The sequence below is a fragment of the Pelophylax lessonae genome, assembly GCF_965119305.1.
Source record: "Pelophylax lessonae genome assembly, chromosome: 5".
Taxonomy (NCBI): domain Eukaryota; kingdom Metazoa; phylum Chordata; class Amphibia; order Anura; family Ranidae; genus Pelophylax; species Pelophylax lessonae.
In genome coordinates, this window is record NC_138772.1 from 544,348,146 (window position 1) to 544,371,874 (window position 23,729).

Here is a 23,729-nt window from a genome sequence, read left to right on the forward strand (position 1 = left end):
CCTCTCTGGAGGTTCGTTTACACCAGCTATTTTATGTTACATTGGGCCACATTGCCCAACACAGACAAAACAACTTATTTCCTAAAGCAGGGCTCTCCAAACGTTGTAAAGAAAGGGCCAGTTTACGGTCCTTCAGACTTTAGGGGGCTGGACTGTGCCAAGAAGGAGTAAACAATGCAAGCCCTTTGGTATTGGGGGGAGAAATAGTTGGTATCGTTGGAAGGAATAGTGCCCCAATTTTGTTGTTAGTGGAAGAAATGATGCCCCATTGTTGGTGTCAGTGGAAGGAATAGTGCCCTCTTGTTGGCGTCAGTGGAAGGAATAGTGCCCTCTTGTTGGCGTCAGTGGAAGGAATAGTGCCCCCTTGTTGGTATCAGTGGAAGGAATAGTGCCCCCTTGTTGGTGTCAGTGGAAGGAATAGTGCCCCCTTGTTGGTGTCAGTGGAAGGAATAGTGTCCCCTTGTTGGTGTCAGTGGAAGGAATAGTGCCCCCTTGTTGTGTCAGTGGAAGGAATAGTGCCCCCTTGTTGTGTCAGTGGAAGGAATAGTGCCCCCTTGTTGTGTCAGTGGAAGGAATAGTGCCCCCTTGTTGTGTCAGTGGAAGGAATAGTGCCCCCTTGTTGTGTCAGTGGAAGGAATAGTGCCCCCTTGTTGTGTCAGTGGAAGGAATAGTGCCCCCTTGTTGTGTCAGTGGAAGGAATAGTGCCCCCTTGTTGGTGTCAGTAGAAGGAATAGTGCCCCCTTGTTGGTGTCAGTGGCAGGAATAATACCTCCAAGGGCTGGATAAAGGCAAGCAAGGGGCCACAGTTTGGAGACCACTGTCTTATAGCTTTAGTCCATGCCAATACGCTGCATTGGTATGCACTGAAAAAGAATAAGACACGTTGCATTGTAATTGCATTCCACAAATACCAGCACACATGGGCACCCACTGATGTGAAGATAGTAGCCTGCACCATGCTGGAAAGTGACAAAGCCTTTGCTGTCATGAAAAGGGAAAGTTATAAGAGTAAAGTCTTACAAAGGGGAGTTGATTGGACCCAACCAATCAAGTGATATGAGCAACATCCATGCAGGAGCAGTCACATGAAACAGGTGCACTGTGAACATAAAAGGGCAAGAGATTTGGGACGAAATGGCCAGTTTTTGTCCAGATGTTCACATTGAACACAAACATTCCCAATGCTTACATAAGATTATAAAGAAGGCCATGTGCCACCAGATACACCCACGCTTGCTCTTGTGTAATCACTACGTATATAATACAGAACACCGCTATGACCGAGCAGATGATCGACAATCTCTTACAAGGGAAAGCTATCCTGATGTGCTCACCTCCTGGATGATGTTATCAGATGCAGACTGCACTTTGGGCTTCTTGAGTGGAGACACTGCGGGTTCTACCTGAGCTTTATAGGTCACCAGCTGGAGCTCAAAGTCCTAGAAAAAAGAACCAGAGTTTTTAAATGCATAACTTGAGGACACATTATAATCTTCTATATTATGAAATAATGAAGGAGACACAACGTGTATTGAATTGGACACATTGCTCTGCAAAATACAAATAAATGTAATTGCTTTCTAATATCAATAAGAGACCTCTTTACGAAGAAAGACAAGGGGGAAATTCTGATAGTGAAGTCGTCTTTTATTTTGGAACCAAAAACAAACAGTTATCATTAGGGATGCACCGATCCGATATGAGGATCGGATATCGGCGCCGATACTGCCACAATAGCTGGATCGGGGGATTGGTGAAATTAACCGATCCACAGGCCGATCCGGTTTTGCTGAGTCCCGGCTCAGCCATCCCTTACTTGGTGTAGTAGTAGTATGGGATGGGAGCCGCTACTTCCTGTATAGTCCCGGCTCACAGGTGAAGTGATATCAGATGCACTCCGACTGTGAATGGAGGAGCCATACACATGAAGCAGCAGCTTTGCTCTGTACTGCAGCCGCATGCTTTATGTGTGTATTTCCGGATCGGTACCGGCAGATACACAATGCCAGATATCGGTATCGGGACAAAAAAAGTCGGATCGGTGCACCCCTAGTTATCACCAATAAGGTGACCGATCGTATATATATGTATGCTTTCACAAGGGGTCTGGAATATTGACAATTCAGCCAACATTGTTATTTATGGCGCTTTTCCACTGCATGGAACCAAACGGTTCGGCTCGCTTTTGTACTCTTCCACTGCTGGTACCGCATGGTACGGTGTAGGAACGGTTCGGTACGGTACGGCGGCGCTTTTCTACTGCATGGAACCGAACGGTACGGCTCTCAAAACCAGTACCACCTCGATTGTGGTTCCAAGAGGTACCATACCCGGTACCATATCCCACAATCCTTTGCATGCAGTCACTTCTAGCCACTGATTGGTCAGAGAATCCCACCCACCCCGTTGTTATCCCACCCACTTAACTTTAGTACTACTTTAGTGGAAAAGCAAACCATACCGTACAGAACCGTTCCAACACCGTACCATGCGGTACCAGCAGTGGAAAAGCAAACTGGGCCAAGCAGGGTCAAGCAGGGCCGAGTAGAGCCGAGCCGGTACTTGCAGTGGAAAAGTGCCATTACTGACTAGAGCAGCCCTTTTTCAACCAGGATGCTCAGGCACCCTGGGGTACCTTCAGGTTGCTTCAGGGGTGTCTTGGCAAAATGCCTAAAAATTACCCAAAAATTGTATACAAGCCAGCGGGTGGGTGAAGCCAGCCTTTTAGTTACACAAAGCCACAGGTTTTCATTGTGCACCACTACAACATTCCAGCCGCCGGCATCCTAACAACCAATGATGTCAGCAGTTCATAAGAAGGACATCAGACGCCTGCACAGCATCCTTGTTTGAGTCTCCCCTTCCCCATTCCCTCAGCACTGGGGTCATATTAGCTGAGTGAGGGAGAGGAGAAACATTGGCATACTAGTCAGTACCAGTATGCAAAGGTGTATTTGCTTTGGAAGAATCAATCACCTCCAACATTGGTGTCTTATGTGTGTGAATGTTTCTGCTTTATGTAAAACAAATATTTTGCTTTTTTCACATTTTAGAATGGGGTCCCTTGAGATTGTGCATACATTTAAGGATGCCTTAAAGCGGAGAAACCCTGGATTAAGAGAGTTTTGAACGTAAGAAATATGTCCTAAAAAACTTCAGACAAATTAGTAAGAATGCATCTTTTGGATCCATCTCCTTTGCCCCTGCCGCTACTCCCAACGCCACTATCAGGCTACGTTCACATGTGGGCATAGTGGATCGCGGGCAGAATCACTGCGATTCTGCCCGCGATCCGGAAATCATTGCAAATTGGGGGACGCCTGTGCGTTGCCCGTGATTTGCAATGGCACCCCAAACGCAGCAACATCTCGGCATCATCGCACAGCGTTTGGGGTGCCATTGCAAATCACGGGCAACGCACAGGCGTCCCGCAATTTGCAATGATTTCCGGATCGCGGCGATTCTGCCCGCGATCCGCTACGCCCACATGTGAACGTAGCCTTACTGTGTAAGATGATACCTGCAGATGGTCTGCGAATGCCATTGAGCAAATACAAATGTAAATTTTTTTTTGTGCCTTTGTTGATAGATGCCAAAAGAAATAATTCTTGTAAAACAATAAAATACAATAAAACACAAAATGTATGTATTACATTTGTTTCCACCCGTTTGATTCCTCCCCCCCTCCGCTGCCATATTTGGCACTTTTTTTTTTGGGGGGGGGGGGGATTGGGTACCCACCCCCCCTTCCGGGAGACCTTGCCGTGGAAGTTCGGCCCCCCTCCTCCATCCACTGCTGTTGGCTCATTCAAAAAGCAAAATGCACTTGGCGCATGCGCAGTAGAGAACCGGGTGTGAAGTCGCAAAGGCTTCACTGCCCGTTTCCCCTACAAGGAATGGGGGCAGCAGCACCCGAGGGCCAGCTGAGAAATTTGCTGGGGTGCCGACATTGTGGAACCCCTGGATAGGCAAATGTCCTAATATTAAAAGTAAGCATTCTACAGTATTTGTAGCTGCTGACTTTTCATTTTTGAAAGGGGGGGCTTTAAGTTGACAATGTTATTGCGAAGTAAACTGGGCCCACAGTGTAAAAATTGCTCTGGTCCATATGGGCAGGGCTGCTGTTAGAAATCGCGGGGCCCCCTACAGACTACCTGGCAGGGCCCCCTCAAGAAAATATTAAAGATATATTTAGCTAAAATTACAACAAAATCACTATTATCAGACACAAATATAACATAACTTGTATAATTCCTGCTAAATCTAAAAAAAAAAAAAAAAAACTATGTTAAATAAAAATGAAGATGAGATGAGAAAAATATACAGGCTGTGTAGTTGGAGCTCAGTGATCAGAGAGACAGAGAGAGAGAAACAAAGTTACAAATAAACTCCTGAGCAGAGATAACATTAGAGCCACTGCTGGGAGGGGGCCCACACAGGGAGGGGGATTAGTGAGAGACGACTGTCTCTTTCTCAGCAGATAAAAGCTGATAGCAGGGAGAGGGACAGATCAGATTCAGGTGCTGGAGGAAGATTTCTGTATTTGTTGTCCATCACGAATCCCCCGCTCTGTGTGGGCCCCCCTGTGTGCTTGGGTCCCCTACAAGAGGGCTGGTGGTCCCCCCCTATCAGTGGCCTTGCATAGGGGTATACAGGCACAACAGCTGAAGTCTCTAAAAACCATAGCATGAGCAACCTTAATTTAGGTACTGGATGCATGAATTATGGATAGGCAGGTAACAGGAATTTCTGTGCAGATACTCTACAGATTGGCAGGAAATCAAGCAGCATTGGTGAGATGGTATTCGTGTCCACAGAGAATCTTTGGACTTCCCTGATCACCAAGGGCTCAGATATACAATGGATACGATAGAGAGTACATTGATTTTAAAGAGCACCTGCCATGAGTGGCAGACATTGCTGGCCTGCTTTTGCAAACTCTAGGTGCCGGGATCTTATGCCAATCTCTGGTCTATTTGAGTCCTCAATCCAGTAGATATGGGTTACTATGCATTACACGCTAGTTACCAGGCAAAAGCCTGACAATGACTGATGGAGGTAGAACTTGCTGTGTTACCTTAATGGCTTCGATGTATTGCTTGGCATACTTCTGGCATTCATCCACTTTTTCACGGTTTTTCTCACTTTCCTCCAGCAGTTTCTGCAGGAGATAAATAACAAGTCTTATTGGTGCTTGGATATATCAAGAATTATACTGATATTGTGTTTTATTGGTGCTTAGATGTATCTAGAATGTTTCTCATCCTGTACAAAAAGTCGTATAGTTTCCTAGATGTATCTAGAATTATACTCATCGTAATATGGGTCCATCTTGTATAATGTGTCCTTTTAAGGCCTACATGTATCTAGAATTCTACTCATGGGAAGGATCCAACTTGTAGAATGGGTTTCACTACTTCCTAGATGTATGTAGAATTCCACTGATCACAGGAAGGGTCCATATTGAGCAATGTGCCATATTAAGGCCTACATGTATGTAGAATTCTACTCATTGTAAGGGTCCATTCAGCAGAGGTGGGGGACTTGAGTCACGTGACTTGACTTAAGTCAGACTTAAGTCACCAGTTTGAGGACTTGAGACTTGCTTGACTAAAATTAATAAAAGACTCGACTTGACTTTGACTTGGTATTCATGACTTGACTTTGACTTGAGACATATGACTCAAAATGACTTTACTTTTTTAAGTTATTAAATATTTGCATTTTCTCAAGATGTGTTAAAGCAAAATGAATGTGCCTGTTATGTTTCTGACACCACAGTCACTTAAAACACCTCAGTGTGTTCTGATTTTTAGGACACTGGCTGTTTAACAATGGAAATACTTAACATGGTTTTAGTGACTGTGGTGTTGAAACATGACCGGACGAAGGATTTTGAGCTGTTTGGACATTCAAAGTGTTTCTTTAATATGCCAAGAAAAAAGCACTAAGCAGTTTTGTTAATGTTGAAAATAAAAATAAACCTTTCCTGACCACTGACGTTCAACTGATTTAAAGGTGAAAATTGAGGTAGATCAGTATTTTGACTTGATTTGTGACTTGACCAAAATAAATTACTTGAATTGCTTGACTTCTAGCAGGGACTAGACTTGACTTGCTTGCTTTTTGCCACAGTAACTTGGGAATTGCTTGAGACTTGGAAGGTTAAGACTTGAGACTTGCACATGTGTGACTTACTCCCATGTTTGCCATTCTGTACTATGCATATTACTACTTCTTAGATGTATCTAGAATTACACTGATCATATGAAGGGTCCATCTTGTACAATGTGCTCTATTAGGGCCTATATGCATCTAGAATTCTACTCCTCGTGGGAAGGGTCCAACTTTTACAATGTGTCTCGCTACTTCCTAGAAGTATCTAGAATTCTACCTATCATAGGAAGGGTCTATCGAACAATGTTCCATATTAGGGCCTACATATACGTAGAATTCTGCTCATGGGAAGGGTCCATTCTGTAGGGTGGGGTCGATTTACTAAAGGCAAATCCACTTTGCACTACAAGAGCACATGGAAGTGCAGTTGCTCTGAAAAGAGGGAAAACTCATTTGGTTGTTTTCTATCATCCAATCCTGTGCAAGCAAAAATGCTGTTTTTAATTTTCCTTGCATGTCCCCCTCAGATCGACAGCGACTGCACATCCAAGGGCAATTGTAGTGCACAGTGGATTTTCCTTTAGTAAATAAACCCAAAACGTGTTCTGCTACTTCCTAGATGTATCTAGAAATATACTGATCATAGGAAGGGTCCATCTTGTACAATGGGCCTTATTAAGGCCTACATGTATCTAGAATTCTATTCCTCATGGGAAGGGGCCATTCTGTACAAAGTGTCTCATTAATGCCTACTTGTATCTAGGATTCTACTCCTCATGGGAAGGGTCCATTCTGTACAATGCGTCTTACTACTTCCTAGATGTATCTAGAATTTTCCTCATCATAGGAAGGGTCCATCATGAACAACATGTCCTATTAAAGTGGAGTTCCACCCATTTTAGTAACTTTAGATGTATGTAATCCCCTTTAAAACTACTTTTACCAATGGAAACATTCTTTTGCTAGTAAATACCTTATTTTCTTCTTTATTCATCCTCTCCTCACTTCCGGGTCCGGCCGCGATCGGCGATTACGTCATTCGGCGATTCGCAGGGGGTGCTGGGATGTATCTCATGGCTTGAAATCTCGCATTATTACACAGGAGCTGAGCTGTACTGTTTGTATTGAGGCCGTGCTTTGCCCCGCCTCCTCCTCCTCTCAGTGAGCTGTACTGTATATGTATTGTATTGAGGCCGTGCTCTGCCCCGCCTCCTCTCAGTGAGCGAGGACTGAAAGCATTATATCCTCACTGAGCTCACTGAGAGGAGGCGGGGCAGAGCACGGCCTCAATACAATACATATACAGTACAGCTCACTGAGAGGAGGCGGGGCGGAGGCGGGGCAGAGCACGGCCTCAATACAAACAGTACAGCTCAGCTCCTGTGTAATAATGCGAAATTTCATGCCATGAGATACATCCCAGCACACCCTGCGAATCGCCGAATGACGTAATCGCCGATCGGTGGCCGGACCCGGAAGTGAGGAGAGGATGAATAAAGAAGAAAATAAGGCATTTACTAGCAAAAAAAAAAAAAGTTTCCATTGGTAAAAGTAGTTTTAAAGGGGATTACATACATCTATGTAATCTAAGTTAATAAAAATGGGTGGAACTCCACTTTAAGGCCTACATGTATCTAGAATTTTACTCCTTATTAAAAAAGGGTCCATTGTGTACAATTTGTCTTATTACATCCTAGATGCATCTAGAATTATACTGATCAAAAGGAAGGGTCCATCTTGTATGATGGGCCATATTAAGGCCTACATGTATCTAGAATTCTACTCCTCATGAGAAGGGTCCATTCAATACAATGCATCTTAAAACATCCTAGATGCATCTAGAATTATACTGATCATAGGAAGGGTCCATCTTGTACAATGGGCCCTATTAAGGCCTACATGTATCTAGAATTCTACTCCTCATGGGAAGGGGCCATTCTGTACAAAGTGTCTCATTAATGCCTACTTGTATCTAGGATTCTACTCCTCATGGGAAGGGTCCATTCTGTACAATGCGTCTTACTAATCCCTAAAAGTATCTAGAATTTTCCTCATCATAGGAAGAGTCCATCTTGAACAATGTGACCTATTAAGGCCTACATGTATCTAGATTTCTACTCCTCATGGAAAGGGTCCATTCTGTACAATGTGTCTTATTACATCCTAGATGCATCTAGAATTATACTCCTCATATGAAGGGTCCATCCTGTACCAACTATCTTATTAATGCCTACACATTTTTAGAATTATACTTGTCATATGCAGTTCATATTGCAGAGGCTTACCTTCTCCTCTAGCAGCTGCTCCTTGACAGTTCTGCTATCGGTAATGGGCACAGACTGGATCTTCTCCTGCCTCTTCTTGGCCTCCGTTATCCAGCGGATGAGCCACTCATAGCTCTCCCGGTAGTATCGCAGTTGCTTGCCCAGTTGTTCCAGTTCTCTCTGCCGAACATCAATCTGAAGGACAATGGCCTGCCAACGCTCCAGCAGCAGCTGCACCTTCTCCCGATATCTGTCCAGATCCACATCTCGTTCACTGTGAACCTTCAGCATCCTATCGCTCACCTCCCTGGCCTTGCCGAGATCGTTCTCCAATCCATTAAAGAGGGGCTGGTGACCTTCTACCTGACCACGCATTCTCTGCAAAAGCCAAACCATTAGGATGATGAAAGCAGAGCAAGAAAAGGATTATTATCCCCATATAATGCAGCTATACCATTCCTGTGATCTCCATCCACACCAGCTCTATGCATTCAGGCATTAGAAAGTCAAAATTGTAAAGAAAGACACACACTTCTTACGGAGTACACAAAAAGAACAGCAATATATTTCTGTATTTTCTAATGGTCTTATCCTACCTAGGATGTTTATAGGCTCCTCTCAATGAAAAGAATAAACTTAAGTTTCTAACAAACACCAACTTGTCACAAAATGGTAATAGAAAATGAAACGTGATTACTGATATGGAAGTTGAGGCTTTTGAGAAAGGCGATTGTTACCCTAGTGCCCCCCTGTAGACCATAGCTCAGATTTTGTTACCATAGTGCCCGCTGTAGACTATAACTCAATTTTGTTACTCTAGTGCCCCCTGTAGACCATAGCTCAGATTTTGTTACCCTGGTCCCCCCTGTAGACCACAGCTCAGATTTTGTTACCCTAGTGCCCGCTGTAGGCTATAGCTCTGATTTGGTTAACCTAGTGCCCCCTGTAGACCATAGCTCAGATTTTGTTATCCTAGTGCCCACTGTAGGCTATAGCTCTGATTTGGTTAGCCTGGTCCCCACCTGGTCCCCCCCTGTAGACCATAGCTCAGATTTTGTTACCCTAGTGCCCGCTGTAGGCTATAGCTCTGATTTGGTTAACCTAGTGCCCCCTGTAGACCATAGCTCAGATTTTGTTATCCTAGTGCCCACTGTAGGCTATAGCTCTGATTTGGTTAGCCTGGTCCCCGCCTGGTCCCCCCCTGTAGACTATAGCTCAGATTTTGTTACCCTAGTGCCCGCTGTAGGCTATAGCTCTGATTTGGTTACCCTGGTGACCCAACCCTGTACAGCTCCAGTTATCTCCATTACAGGGGCTCCTAAATCCAAGGTCTTACCTTCAGGTCTGACTTGTTGCTCTCCAGCTCTTTGAGGTCTCCAGGAACAGTCTGAACTTCCTTCAGCTGATCTTCGTACGTTTTCACAACCTCCTCAGCACCTTGGGTGTTCCTGATCACCAAGTGTATGGTCTTCAGCCTGAAAAGAGAAAGAAAACGGTCAGAACCGGAACTTGTCCTCGAGTATTCTAAATTCCTTTTTTTCTGCTGCTCCGTGTGAATTTTCCTGCCAGCTAAACCGCATTTAAAGTCCCACCATAAAAAATATTCTTATTCTCCTCTCCTTCTGCATGGAGTTTGCATGTTCTCCCTCTTCTTGCGTGGGTACTCCGGTTTTCTCCCACACTTCAAAAATATGCTGATAGGTTAAGTGGCCCCTCCCTAAATTGGCCCTAGTATGCATGAACGTTTCATGTGTAATAGGGACCTTAGACTGTAAAGTACTTGAGGGCAGGTACTGATTTGAATTTACAGTATACTATATAAAGCGCTGTGTAAACGGGCGACGCTATATAAATGTCTGTAAGAAAAAGGAACCTTACAAAGGCAGGAAATCTGTCCAAAACCCTATACTACTGCCACCCGACTAATGTTTCTGGATATTGACCCCCACATTATATATCAACTACTATCTGGAGCCTGCAGCCGGCTTTGCAGCGCGGTACGTACTTATCCAGGTAGATGGTGGAAAGGCTGTAGACTTGGTTCATCTTCTGCAAAGCTACATCAAGCTCGGATCTTAGAAGCGGGGCTGACTCTCCCAGGTCAGGCTGGGTTAGTATCTTACGGGTCTTGTCGTTCACCTTGTCCAGGTTCTTCTGGATGTTCTCCAGTTCAAAGTGAATTTGCTAAGGATAGATAGAGACAATTAGACCATGCTAAATATGTGTATCCACTTTTTTACAATTTAATAGGAACCATAACCAAAACTAGAAAAAAAAAAAAAAGACCATTTACACCCCACCTCCCAGGGCCTGAACGATGGACTTAAGGGAGTATATCTCTTCCCACAAGGTAATAAAGGAAAAAAAAAAGTGCAGGATGGGTAGGGGAGGAGGTTTTTAATTGCCTGAAGATGGGTTTTAACTTCAAACTAGATAATAACTACAATTTAGGTTAATAGAAAACCTCCTCCTAAGGAAACCTCCCAGTCTGCTGCCAACGTGAATGGACGTGACTTATAACAGCTCCCACTACTCATCCTGAACACATCCTGTTATACTACTCCAGTACTGTAACAAACAACTGGCCGCTACCCCCACCTATAATTGGCCTTCACAGCAAGGAGCACATGGAAGGGCAACACATGCAAAACAAAACCAAAGAAAATTCCCAGCTAAACTCACCAGCCAGCCTGCTACCAACCGAATGATCCTGTCTAACAGTTTGCGTTAAAAACAGGGGTTTAGTTAGTACACATTTGCAAATACATGCGTAAGCTGCAGAGCCGCATCAAGGCATCCCAATATTTCTGCTGTCCTAACACTTGATGTGATATTGGCGAGTGGACACAATGGACACCTTTGCTGCCATTGTGTGTTATGTGCTAGGTGTCCATTGTGCTCCTGTGCCTTTAAGTAGGGGTGGGCTCCTTCAGGCTTACCTGCCCTCTATTTACCCATTAGAATGCATGGGCTTCTACTATGGAGGCTCTCATCAATTTCCAAGAGTTAGGACGGCAGAAATATTGGGGTGCCTTGGAGCAGCTCTGCAGCTTATGCAGGTATTTGCAAAAGTGTGCTAACTAAACCCCTTTATTTAAAGCGGAGTTCCGGCCACAAAATCAACATAGTCGATTTTTTGCCATCCACTTGCTTTTGGTCACCTGAAAAATAAATGGATAGTTATGATTTTTTTTTTTTGTTCACTTACCTTGTTATTGAAGAAAAATATACTCACCTTTCTTCCACTTCCTCCCTCTGCGGCCGCGGTCCGCGCCGTCACTTCCTCTTTGCATTGATTCCTGGGAGCTGAACGTCATCGCTCCCAGGAATCAATGCGCCTGCACCGGCCCCACACGTCAGTTCTGGTGCGGGCGCCTCATTCCCTGCTAAACAGCTTCTGGGCATGCCCAGAAGCTGTGGAGGGATGACGCGCCCGCACCGGAAGTGATGAGCGGGGCCGGTGCAGGTGCATTCTTGGAGAAGAGGACACGGAAGAGGACACAGAAGAGGATTGCGCTGGCTTCAGCTGCCCACACCTTAGATGGCAGCGCTGGAGAAGAAATTTTCAAGGTAAGTATTTCTTCTAAAAGGTAAGTGCGACCCGGGACAGTACAGAGGCTATCCATTGTGGAATGTACTAGCCCTGACTGTCCCGGGGGTATTTTTATTGAAAAAAATTTTTCGTGGCCGGAACTCCGCTTTAACGCAAACTGATAGACAGGATAATTTGGTTGGGGAGTTGAGCTAAGAATTTTCTTTGGTTTTGTTCACTATACTGGTGGCTTTACAAGGCTCACTCTGCCCTGTAATCCTACCACACACCCTGGCATGCCCTTTCTTTCTGCAGGCAAAATGGCCAAAAATTAAAAGGAGGTTGGAGGACCACTAGATGGTGGACTACAAGATGGTGACAAACAGTAACAGGACAAAGCTAAGGAGGCAGCACTGTGCCTGGAGATCTTTGCCCATAGTGCAGAGTCCAGCACTTGCCCAACTCCTCTCTTTACAGTTTTGGATTTTGATGGAGGCAGCGAGACCAGATTGTTGGATTGGGGATGAACCTCAATTAGTTGCCCAGGGTTGCCAAGACACAAGACCCCACTTTTGAAAGGTGTCAATTCATCTCTCCAATTACGCAATAGCTCCTTGGCTAGCATGTTATTAAGTATGTGGAATGAGAGTGGACATTACCTGCTGGTCTCCAATCCGCTGGGAGCATTCCTTGATGGGATCTTTGTCCAGGGGGCTGCGGATCTTGTTCACTGTACGGGACTCACAGCCATCCAGCTGTAGCTGAATGTTCTTCAGCTGGGATATGTAGTTCTTACATGTGCTCTCGTCCTGTTCACCTGTATGGGCCACAGACACTCGTGTCACACATTTAAATTACATGTCTTGATTGAACAGTTTTGAAGACACTCTGCATTCTTTTACCTTTCTCTAGACTGCGTAGGAGCAGGTCATACTTCTGGGTGCAGGAGCTGTATTCTCTCTCGATGTTCATGCGGTCATCTGGGTGGAAGTTGTGGGAGTCCTGGCTGTCCCTCAGGAAGTCCTGGTAATGGATTTCTAGGTTCCGGAGAGCCTGAGAATACTCCTCTGATGTCATGCTTCGGAACTGCGGGACGGACAAGAAAGATGGTCAGATCTAAATCTTAAAATTCAGCTTTATTGCTTTAACGAGTTTGGTTGTAATGGGTCAATACAGATTTTTCTTACTTAAAATAATAAATATCATTGTTGCCATATTGTTTCCAAGTTTATAACTTTATTAGCCAGAGAGAGAGAACAGAGAGAAAGCAGAGTTTGGACTAACCGTGGTGAGAGTCCAGGACTGGATGAGCTGGAAGTCCCTGAGCAGATACTGGTAGGAGAGCAGACATTTCAGATCGATATGCATGGTGTGCCACATAGTGATTAGGGATTGATGACTTTCTTCCAACCTAAAGGGAATATAAACGACATGAGTGAGTGCAAGACAAGGACACTATGCTATGTTCATCATCAGACAATGTGACTGAGGACATGTTGAGGAGGACACTATGCGCATCATTATGGACAACATGACAAGGAGGACACTACGCTCATCAATATGGACAACGTGATTAAGGACATGAAAGAGACACTTTGCTCATCAACATGGACAACATGACTGAGGACATGACAGGGTCACTACGCTCATCATCATTGGGCAACATGACAGAGGACATGACAGGGTCACTACGCTCATCATCATTGGGCAACATGACAGAGGACATGACAAGGAGCACACTACACTTTTAATAGACAACATGACTGACATGAAAGGGACACTACGCTCAATATCATGGACAAAATGACTGAGGACCGGAGAACACTACATGTTGTTATCATGGACAACATGACTGAGGACATGACGAGGAGGACGCTACACTAATCATCATGAACATGACTGAGGACATGATGAGGGGGACACTACACTAATCATCATGGACAACATAACTGAGGACATGACGAGGAGGACACTACACTAATCATCAAGGACAACATGACTGAGGACATGACGAGGAGGACACTACACTAATCATCATGGACAACATGACTGAGGATAGGACGAGGAGGACACTACACTAATCATCATGGACAACATGACTGAGGACATGACGAGGAGGACACTACACTAATCATCATGGACAACATGACTGAGGACATGACGAGGAGGACACTACACTAATCATCATGGACAACATGACTGAGGACATGACGAGGAGGACACTACGCTCATCATCATGGACAACATGACTGAGGACATGACAATGAGGACACTACACTAATCATCATGGACAACATGACTGAGGACATGACGAGGAGGACACTACACTCATCATCATGGACAACATGACTGAGGACATGACGAGGAGGACACTACGCTCATCATCATGGACAACATGACTGAGGACATGACGAGGAGGACACTACACTAATCATCATGGACAACATGACTGAGGACATGACGAGGACGACACTACACACACTAATCATCATGGACAACATGACTGAGGACATGACGAGGACGACACTACACACACTAATCATCATGGACAACATGACTGAGGACATGACAAGGAGGACACTACACAAATTATCATGGACAACATGACTGAGGACATGACGAGGAGGACACTACACTCATCATCATGGACAACATGACTGAGGACACTCACTGTCATGGACGACATCACTGAGAACGTGACAAGGAGGACACTACACTACATGGACAACATGACTGGAGACACGACAAGGAGGACATCCATCATGAACAACATGATACAGAACATAAAATGGCGCACACATGTCATGGACCACATGACTAAGGACCGGGCAAGAAGGACACTACTGTAACTATCATGGACAACATGACTAAGGACATAAGGAGCACACGTCATGGACCACATGACTGAGGACAAGGCAAGAAGGACACTACTGTAACCATCATGGACAACATGACTAAGGACATAAGGAGCACACGTCATGGACAACATGACTGAGGAGGTGACAAGGATACTATGCTCCTCATCATGGAGGACATGACAAAGAGGACACTACACATCATCATGGAGAACATGACTGAAACGATAAAACAAAGACTACGCCCACCATTATGTGGCAACACAACTTAGGACATGACAAGGAAGACATCATCATGGACAATATGACAAAGGACAAAAGGAGGAACAAACTAAGTCAATGACATGGATCACATGACTGAGGACAAGACCAGGAGGACCATATACTTAATCATCAGATAGACCAGGGATCCTCAAACTATGGCCCTCCAGCTGTTGGGGAACTACACATCCCATGGGGAATTGTAAAACTCTGACATTCACACACATGACTAGGCATGATGGGAATTGTAGTTCCTGAACAACTGGAGGGCCATAGTTTGAAGATCCCTGATATAGACAATGTGACTGAGGACATGACAGGGAGGAAAACGGTCATGAACTGCAAAATCAGTGAGACAACACTGACAATTGTTGCGGCAGCCAAGGACCCAGCACCATGCTAGAGCATCACAGGACTTATATCTCACCGACTAACAGCATCCAGAGCCTCCTTGTTGGGTGGTGGAACGATGAAGCAGACAGATGGAACAATGGCGTCATTTCCTGCAGAATTCATGATTTTCCACTTGCTGGGCTGGGAGTTGTTTACCAGCATACATTCATCTCCCTTATGGATAGTAATCTGTAGGACAAGACAAATACAGCTATATACTACAACCAAAGAATCTCACACTTTTACTACAAAATAAGAAAAAGAAAAGTTCCCTGGGTGTGTTCCATCCTGATATAACTAGTAGCCATTTCTCACATTTACCTGGACTTGTTTTATAATGTTGGAGAAGTTTTGCTACTCGAAACCAAAGCAGCTTCCTCAGTTCTCATAAATGCCACTCATTAGAACTGAGGAAGCTGCTTCGATGAGTAGCGAAACCTCTCCAACATTACAGAACAAGTCTGCCTAATGATTATTAGTTATTCCATGACTGTAAGCAACCTCCGCCCCCCCCCCCCCTAGCCACCCTCCCCCTACAAGCTATGAGATACCTGCATTGCATGGTGAGAAGCACAATGACCCAGTGACAACATCTCTGGGTCTACAAGAAGGTATGCAACGCAAACAGAAAATTAATTTTTTTAACTGTCATTAGTATTTTAATGAGGGGGGGGGGGGAGGAGATCATGTGAGGCCCCTATTCAACACAGGAATCTGTATGACCCAACAATCATATTCTTCCATTACGGAGTGACATGAAATGGAGGAGAACTAGTCACGGTCAGTGTTAAAGCTCTTTATTCTCACAATTAGGACTGACATTCATGGAGAATTGCAGCTACGTAGCCGATTTGCTATGAGTTCACAAGAGATCATGCCGACTTAACAGATTATAATGCCATGACTTTCTGAGCATAGATTTCATCTATGTGGATGAAGAGACGAGCCAAATATTTCTGTACTCAGATAATCGCACAGGGAGCGGTGCTTTGTCCCTACTCCTTCACTCACCTCCAACTGCTTGTAGTCACAGACGGCCTGAACTGCTTGATTGGCTTTGGGCGGGTTGGATGGGCTGCGAGGTTTCAGCTGTATGATGGCCTTTGCCCTCTTGGCCAGGCTGGCAACTTGACCCTTGTATTCTGTGAGCTGTTCTTTTTCATCCTGGTGGTGGGAAGAGAAGTCGTCAAACTTTTCACATTTTATAGGTCATATATTCATTTCCACATTGTATTACTAGCCTACTCCTATTAAATCGGAGCGATCTTGAAGTTTTGTGAAGATCCCCACACATTTACTTTGAATTCTGTAAAGTAGTCACTATGCCCTGTGAGTAGTCACGGCTGTGTCACATTTCAGATGCTATATATTCTCATTGTACTTCTTGGATATAGACTGGAGTATGGAGGTTGATGCAGCAACAACTTGCTGGTTAACCAATATCAACCTAGAGATAATGTCACCAGCACCATAGATCCATATAATAGTCTAATGGTCACCAAACTGCGGCCATTTGCTTGCTTTTATCTGGCACTTGGGGCACAATTCCTCCCACAGACAACAATGATGGGGAACAATTCCTTCCACAGAGAAAGATGGGGCACTATTCCTCCCACTGACACCAATGATGGGGCACTACTTCTCCCACTGACACCAATGATGGGGCACTATTCCTCCCAGTGACACCAATGATGGGGCATTACTTCTCCCATTGATACCAATGATGGGGCACTATTCCTCTCACTGATACTAACAATGGGGCATTATTCCTCCCCCGAGCATCAAGGATGAGGCACAATTCATTTCACAGACCCTAATAATGGGGCACTATTCCTCCCACCGACACCAATGATGGGGCACCATTCCCCCCCACTGACACCAATGATGGGGCACCATTCCCCTCCACCGACACCAATGCTGGGGCATCATTCCCCCCCACCGACACCAAGGATGGGGCACCATTCCTCCCACAGAAACCAATGATGGGGCACCATTCCTCCCATAGAAACCAATGATGGGGAACCATTCTTCCCAAAGAAACTAATGATGGGGCACCATTCTTCCCACAGAAACCAATGATGGGGCCATATTCTTCTCACAGAAACCAATGATGGGGCACCATTCTTCACACGGACACCAATGATGGGGCATTAGGGACACCAATGAGGGAGGCATTATTCCTCCCACGGACACCATTGAGGGGGCATTATTCCTCCCACGGACACCAATGAGGGAGCATTATTCCTCCCACAGACAACAATGAGGGGGCATTATTCCTCCCACAGACACCAATGAGGGGGCATTATTCCTCCCATGGACACCAATGAGGGGGCATTATTCCTCCCATGGACACCAATGAGGGGGCATTATTCCTCCCACTGACACCAATGAGGGGGCATTATTCCTCCCACTGACACCAATGATGGGGAATTATTCATCCCACTGACACCAATGATGGGGAATTATTCATCCCACTGACACCAATGATGGGGAATTATTCATCCCACTGACACCAATGATGGGGGATTATTCATCCCACTGACACCAATGATGGGGCACTATTCCTCCCACCAATACTAATAGGGCATTATTCCTACCACTGACATCAATGACAGGGCACTGTTCCTCCCACTGATAGCAATCATGGGGCATTATTCCTACCACAGACATCAGAGATGGGGCACTATTCCTCCCACTGACACTAACAATGGAACATTATTCCTCCTATGGAGGGGGCATGGTTTACTCACACTGATGCCAGGGCATTTTCTATTCCCACTGTCAACAGTACAGCCCCCCTAAATCCTGAAGGGCTGACTGGACCCTTGTTTAAACATTTAGAGACCCCTGAAATAGTCCAAGAATTTATTGAACATATCACATCAAACTAAGTGCAACATTTCAGAGCCTACAGGATCCCTTCATCAGGCATGCCTGACAAAGTGGTTCTGTTGGTGTTATGATCTCTCAAATTCTTGGACTTTTATATGGATTCATGGTGTGTTGGTGATATATATTAAATCTCCTATACTCTCTACAAGGCTTGATTTCCTCAATAAAACACACCAGTCACGTACACACACTGCTACTGGGTACTCACCATGCTGTCCTGAAGCAGATCTTCCAGCCGGGTCACTGTAATGGAGCGATCACAGGTGTATTTCCTGCGCATGGTGTCATTGATCTTCTTCATATGTTCTTCAGCCTCTTTAACGTCTGCAAAGTACTGTGTGGGGGAAAAAAAAAAAGATACTTTGGTGAATTCCAAAATAGCTCAAAATGTATCTCAAAAGTAGTCAGTTCACAAAAAAAGCCAAAAAGTTACCAAATGAGTTCGCTTTATATTTTGCAATATTTAGCATTTCATTTAGCAGTATTTTTGTGAAGTTAGATCAACGAAGACACACAAAGAATTGTGAAACTATGAAAACATTTTTAGGATCACAAAATGATCAAAGGATTAAATTCAGTGCTGGCTGGGATGAGCAGAAGCTCTTAAGCCAATACATCTACTCACAGATAGGAGATGCAAAAGAGATCTGGGACTAGCAACAGCACAATCCCAAACATAATCTATGCATCCGAGGTCAGTTCTTCTGGAATGGAGGCATCAAAAAACCTTACTAATGGGGCCCCCATCCCAGCAAGCCCAAAAGCAGCCACATGGGCTGCTATGGCTATAGTTGTGTCAATATGCACAACTAAAGGACACCTTTTTGCCACATCATTACAAAAGGATAACTGCGTTGCAGACTATCACATCTTTCTGTGTACAGCACACTGGGGCTCAGAAGCTGAAGGCCTCTTGTGGTGACCATACCTGGAAGTAAGCCGTGTTCTCCTTGAGATGAGCTTCAATACAACAGCAAAGCTGCAGCATCCAACTCCACTGCGTCTGCAGAGCAGCCTGGAACGCCTGAAACACACAAATCATATGGGTCAGAAGAGACACAAAATATCAAAAGCGAAGAGAGGAATAGGAACTCTAGTGGTCACTGATAGCAGGGCTTCCTGGCTTCAGGTATAGGTGGGTCTAATGCAAGTCCAGTAAGTCTTTGTTGCACATGACAAGTCGCCAGAAGTGAACTGAATGCTTTTAAAGGACTAAGAACACCCCATTTATCAGGGTCTGAGAAACGGTTAATGGGCTTGCATTGGATCTGTGGTGCTCTCATCCTTTGTATATTCTTTGAGGCTACTTGGGGGCTTCCCAAGTTTATCCTGGTGGACAGAGAGCTGCCTTTAAAGTTTGGATTCTGAACCCCACCTTGCCCATCTTTGGGGCCAATCAGAATCAGAAGATAAAATACCAACTAATTAAGCTAAGAGTTAATTCTCTATAAGGGAAAAGAGATTCATTACCTTCAGACACTAGCAAATAACCAAGGACTCCCGGAGTGGGGCAGTGTTATAAGGGAGATACCCAGAAGGCATGTTCTCAAAAGCTTTGCCAGCATTCTATCACCTGAAGGCACCAGCCTATAACTCAGGGTCTATGAATACTCAAAAAACACAACAATATCTCTCCTGCGCTCGAGTGGTATGCGGGAAGGTGAATCTTCTAGGCGGTTTTATGACATAAATGAAGTGGTCTTGCTGCCCCCCTCAGGACCAAGGGTATCAAAAAGGCATTACAAGAAAACAAGAGAAGGGCGCACCAACCTTGTACATTACCACTTAAAAGTTTATTAAAATCAAAGAAGGGTAGCGTACAATATACTCACAAATGTAGCACATGAACAAGCATATAGGAAATGGGCACCGCTCACTTCCAGGACACTTCTCTACTGCTGGATAGCGTGATGGCGTCCTCAAAACCTGACGTGGCTTGCGCGTTTCGAGGGGGACGCCACCGTGGCGATATTGGCTCTGAGGAAGAGGGTCCTCCCTTGAAACGCGTAAGCCACGTCAGGTTTTGAGGATGCCATCACGCTATCCAGCAGTAGAGAAGTGCCCTGGAAGCAAGCGGTGCCCATTTCCTATATGCTTGTTCATGTGCTACGTTTGTGAGTATATTGTACACTACCCTTCTTTGATTTTAATAAACTTTTAAGTGGTAATGCACAAGGTCGGTGCGCCCTTCTCTTTTTGTTTTCTATGAATACTCAGCCTGAGTCCTGTACTATACCTCTAAGATACGTAAAATAGTCACCAATATGAATTTCAAAGTAAGCTCTCCGCCACACCTGCTCTGTATTGGGTCACACATTGGGAGAGAACATGGTCTAGAACTAAATGAATGCAGCTATCACACCTGAATAGAGGAATACTAGAAAAGGTGTACCCAGCACAAATACTAACCTCTATGGTGGACCTTCCAGGATGGTCATCGTGAAGGAGTCTGTCCCCAGTGCTCTGTATCTCCTTAATCTTCTTTTCCTTCAGTTCCAGCTCCCGCATCAGTCCCTGAAGAGTAGAGCAGTCATTAAAGCAAGGTTTTAGATTATATCTGATGTATCTTCCATTGTAACCAATATAATTTGTTATTAATATCTACAGTAGAGATCGACCGATTATCGGCAAAGCCAATATATCGAGGGCCGATATGCACTTTCCCCGATATATTGGAATCGGCCAACAAGGTGGCCGATATCACCGTCCCCCCGGGAGACCCGGGCAACCAGCCTGCACAGCCGCCGAAGACCTGATCAAAGCCGAATTCGGCTCTGATGGGGTCTCCTTGCAAAAACCCGGAAGTGATGTCATGACATCACTTCCGGGTACTCGGCGCTGGATTTAAAAAAATGACAGCATTCAAAACAGCCAAACTTGGCGTTTTGAATGCTTTTAAGTGCAGAGGAGGAGTTTGGGGTCTTTTTATGGCACTTTTCCACTGCAAGTACCGGCTCGGCTCTACTCGGCCCGGTTTGCTTTTCCACTGCTGGTACCGCATGGTACGGTGTTGGAACGGTTCGGTTTGGTATGGTTTGCTTTTCCACTAAAGTAGTACTAAAGTTAAGTGGGTGGGATAACAACGATTCTCTGACCAATCAGTGGCTAGTAGTGACTGCATGCAAAGGATTGTGGGATATGGTACCGGTATGGTACCTCTTGGAACCACAATCAAGGTGGTACTGTTTTAGAGAGCCGTACCGTTCGGTTCCATGCAGTGGAAAAGCACCGCCGTACTGTACCGAACCGTTCCTACACCGTACCATGCGGTACCAGCAGTGGAAAAGCACAAAAGCGAGCCGAACCCTTCGGTTCCATGCAGTGGAAAAGCACCATTAGACTCTCACATCCCTCCACAAGAGTGCCTATCAAATAAAAAAATAAATAATGTACGAAAATATTGGCCAATATCGACCAATACCGATACGCGATGACCAAAATATTGGTGTCGGCAATGAAGAAACTATATCGGTCGATCCCTAATCTACAGTATGCAATACACCCATTAAAAAGCATCTAAAACCAAAATGTATTTATTTTTTTAATTGTAGGGAAAGGTTAAAACCCCTTTCAGGTATTTTTTTTTTATTTAACTTCCCATTTAAACAGACCTATTCTTATGCATAGAAAATAATTATGGCCGATTGATAGAATTCCTCCATCTTTGCAGAGCTGAACATGGATAGAACACAGAATACATGATAAAATAAGAACTGAACTCACAGAGTAGTTGTCCTTCTTGCTTGTCATGTTGGAGTTGCGTTCGCTCCAGTCAAAGTTCACTTCTTCCTCCTCTTTGTCATTCAACCACATCAGCTCTTTGGTGGCAGCTGCCACAAAGGCGTTGAGGCTCTCCAAGTTGCGGAGTCTTGACTTGGAAGAGTTCTGGAATAAAAATGTAAAGATTTCAAGATCAGCACAAGAACTGGTATAATAATAAAAAACTGCCATGCATTTCCCACCCGGAACTGGACACATCACAGCCTATCAGGGCAACACAGAAGAGACTCTTACCAGCAGCTTGGCATACTGCAAGTCCAATTTTCCCAGATAATCCTGATAGGCTCCCCGACCACCTGGTATCTGACCCTGAGAAGAGAAACAAGAGCTTGGTTTTATATATATATCTGACTGAACTACTAAAAATGGTGAACGGTGCAGTGACTTAATGACGACCTATATTAGAACTGCAATTTTGGATGTCTAGAGCTCCACCCTCAAGAATCATTCTGGGTTTTCAGGCTTCCAATTTTATTTTACTCAATTCGCCAACAGAGGTATTCTAATGTATCATTCTCAGCCTCATCCCACAAAGAGATTTTCCAGCTTACTGGACAACAATCTATGCACCAGCAGACTGAGGGTAACAATAGCCGGGGCAGGTCCAGCCACCACCATGCATTTTACTGGAAACACAATGTAGAATCTGTTACAGATTCTGCCTTGTCTTTGGTAGAGTGCTGAGTTCAGATCACTTGAGGATTAAAATTAATCAAATGTTGCAACAGTCACTGGCCCTCAAAGTGACTCTTAGTAATTCGTTCCTTTTTAAAACTTAGAGACCCCCACCCCCCCCGGCTGTTCATGCAACTACTTTCTTGCCCCATGGGCATGGTAATGCAGAGCTTTACACACCCCATTTACAGCATCTACTGCTGAGAGTCTGCCCATTACAAGTGTCTGCATCACTCGCTGCCTCACCCAGACAGGAACGTAACAGATTCTACATTGAGTGAGCTTCTTTAGAGAAGTGTTTGTCTATAATGAAGACGTTCGAGTTTGTTAACCATTTGCAAATATTGAAACATTTACCTAAAGGCTATTATAAACCTAGACAAGCAACAGAAAATAATATACAGGCTAATAACAAACAGGTTTAAAAACGTAATGAACGTCACTCCTTGATGCTGGCTGCATGTAAATATGTGGCAGCATGGCGTTGGCTGTTAACTTGGTGCTGCTACATACATGTGCATAGACAGCTTCGCCACTGAGACTGCACGCTCACCAACAGCTCCTGGTCATCATTTATAAAAGAAAGCCGATGGGATGGGCTCCCCATCACGTGATCACTCTGACAGTCAATCACAGTGATTACATGATCAAGAAGCCCTGCTGTGAAGATCCCCTTAAGACAGCAGCTGGACCCAATAGGATAGGGGTCATATAGAGCCTGCCTTGTCTTTGGTAGAGTGCTGAGTTCAGATCACTTGAGGATTAAAATTAATCTAATGTTGCAAAAGTCACTGGCCCTCAAAGTGACTCTTAGTAATTTGTTCCTTTTTAAAACTTAGAGCCCCCCCCCCCCCCGGCTGTTCATGCAACTACTTTCTTGCCCCATGGGCATGGTAATGCAGAGCTTTACACACCCCATTTACAGCATCTACTGCTGTAAATGGGGTGTGTAAAGCATCT

General features: G+C 44.7%; 1 protein-coding gene across 13 annotated transcripts in view; it reads right to left on the minus strand.

Moving 5' to 3' along the window:
• PLEC (plectin) overlaps window positions 1-23,729 on the minus strand; it is a 392,819-nt gene that overhangs the window by 19,621 nt on the left and 349,469 nt on the right. For all 13 annotated transcript variants that reach the window (XM_082257384.1, XM_082257378.1, XM_082257383.1 and 10 more), the window contains 15 exons: window positions 22,329-22,403; window positions 22,038-22,199; window positions 20,724-20,828; window positions 19,243-19,338; window positions 18,523-18,648; window positions 16,434-16,586; window positions 15,457-15,611; window positions 13,198-13,324; window positions 12,816-12,999; window positions 12,573-12,730; window positions 10,387-10,565; window positions 9,718-9,856; window positions 8,403-8,759; window positions 5,078-5,161; window positions 1,335-1,439 (listed from right to left, as the gene is read on the minus strand). In XM_082257384.1, the coding sequence (XP_082113510.1) occupies window positions 1,335-1,439; window positions 5,078-5,161; window positions 8,403-8,759; window positions 9,718-9,856; window positions 10,387-10,565; window positions 12,573-12,730; window positions 12,816-12,999; window positions 13,198-13,324; window positions 15,457-15,611; window positions 16,434-16,586; window positions 18,523-18,648; window positions 19,243-19,338; window positions 20,724-20,828; window positions 22,038-22,199; window positions 22,329-22,403 (2,205 nt within the window). The remainder of the gene's footprint in view (window positions 1-1,334; window positions 1,440-5,077; window positions 5,162-8,402; window positions 8,760-9,717; window positions 9,857-10,386; window positions 10,566-12,572; window positions 12,731-12,815; window positions 13,000-13,197; window positions 13,325-15,456; window positions 15,612-16,433; window positions 16,587-18,522; window positions 18,649-19,242; window positions 19,339-20,723; window positions 20,829-22,037; window positions 22,200-22,328; window positions 22,404-23,729) is intronic.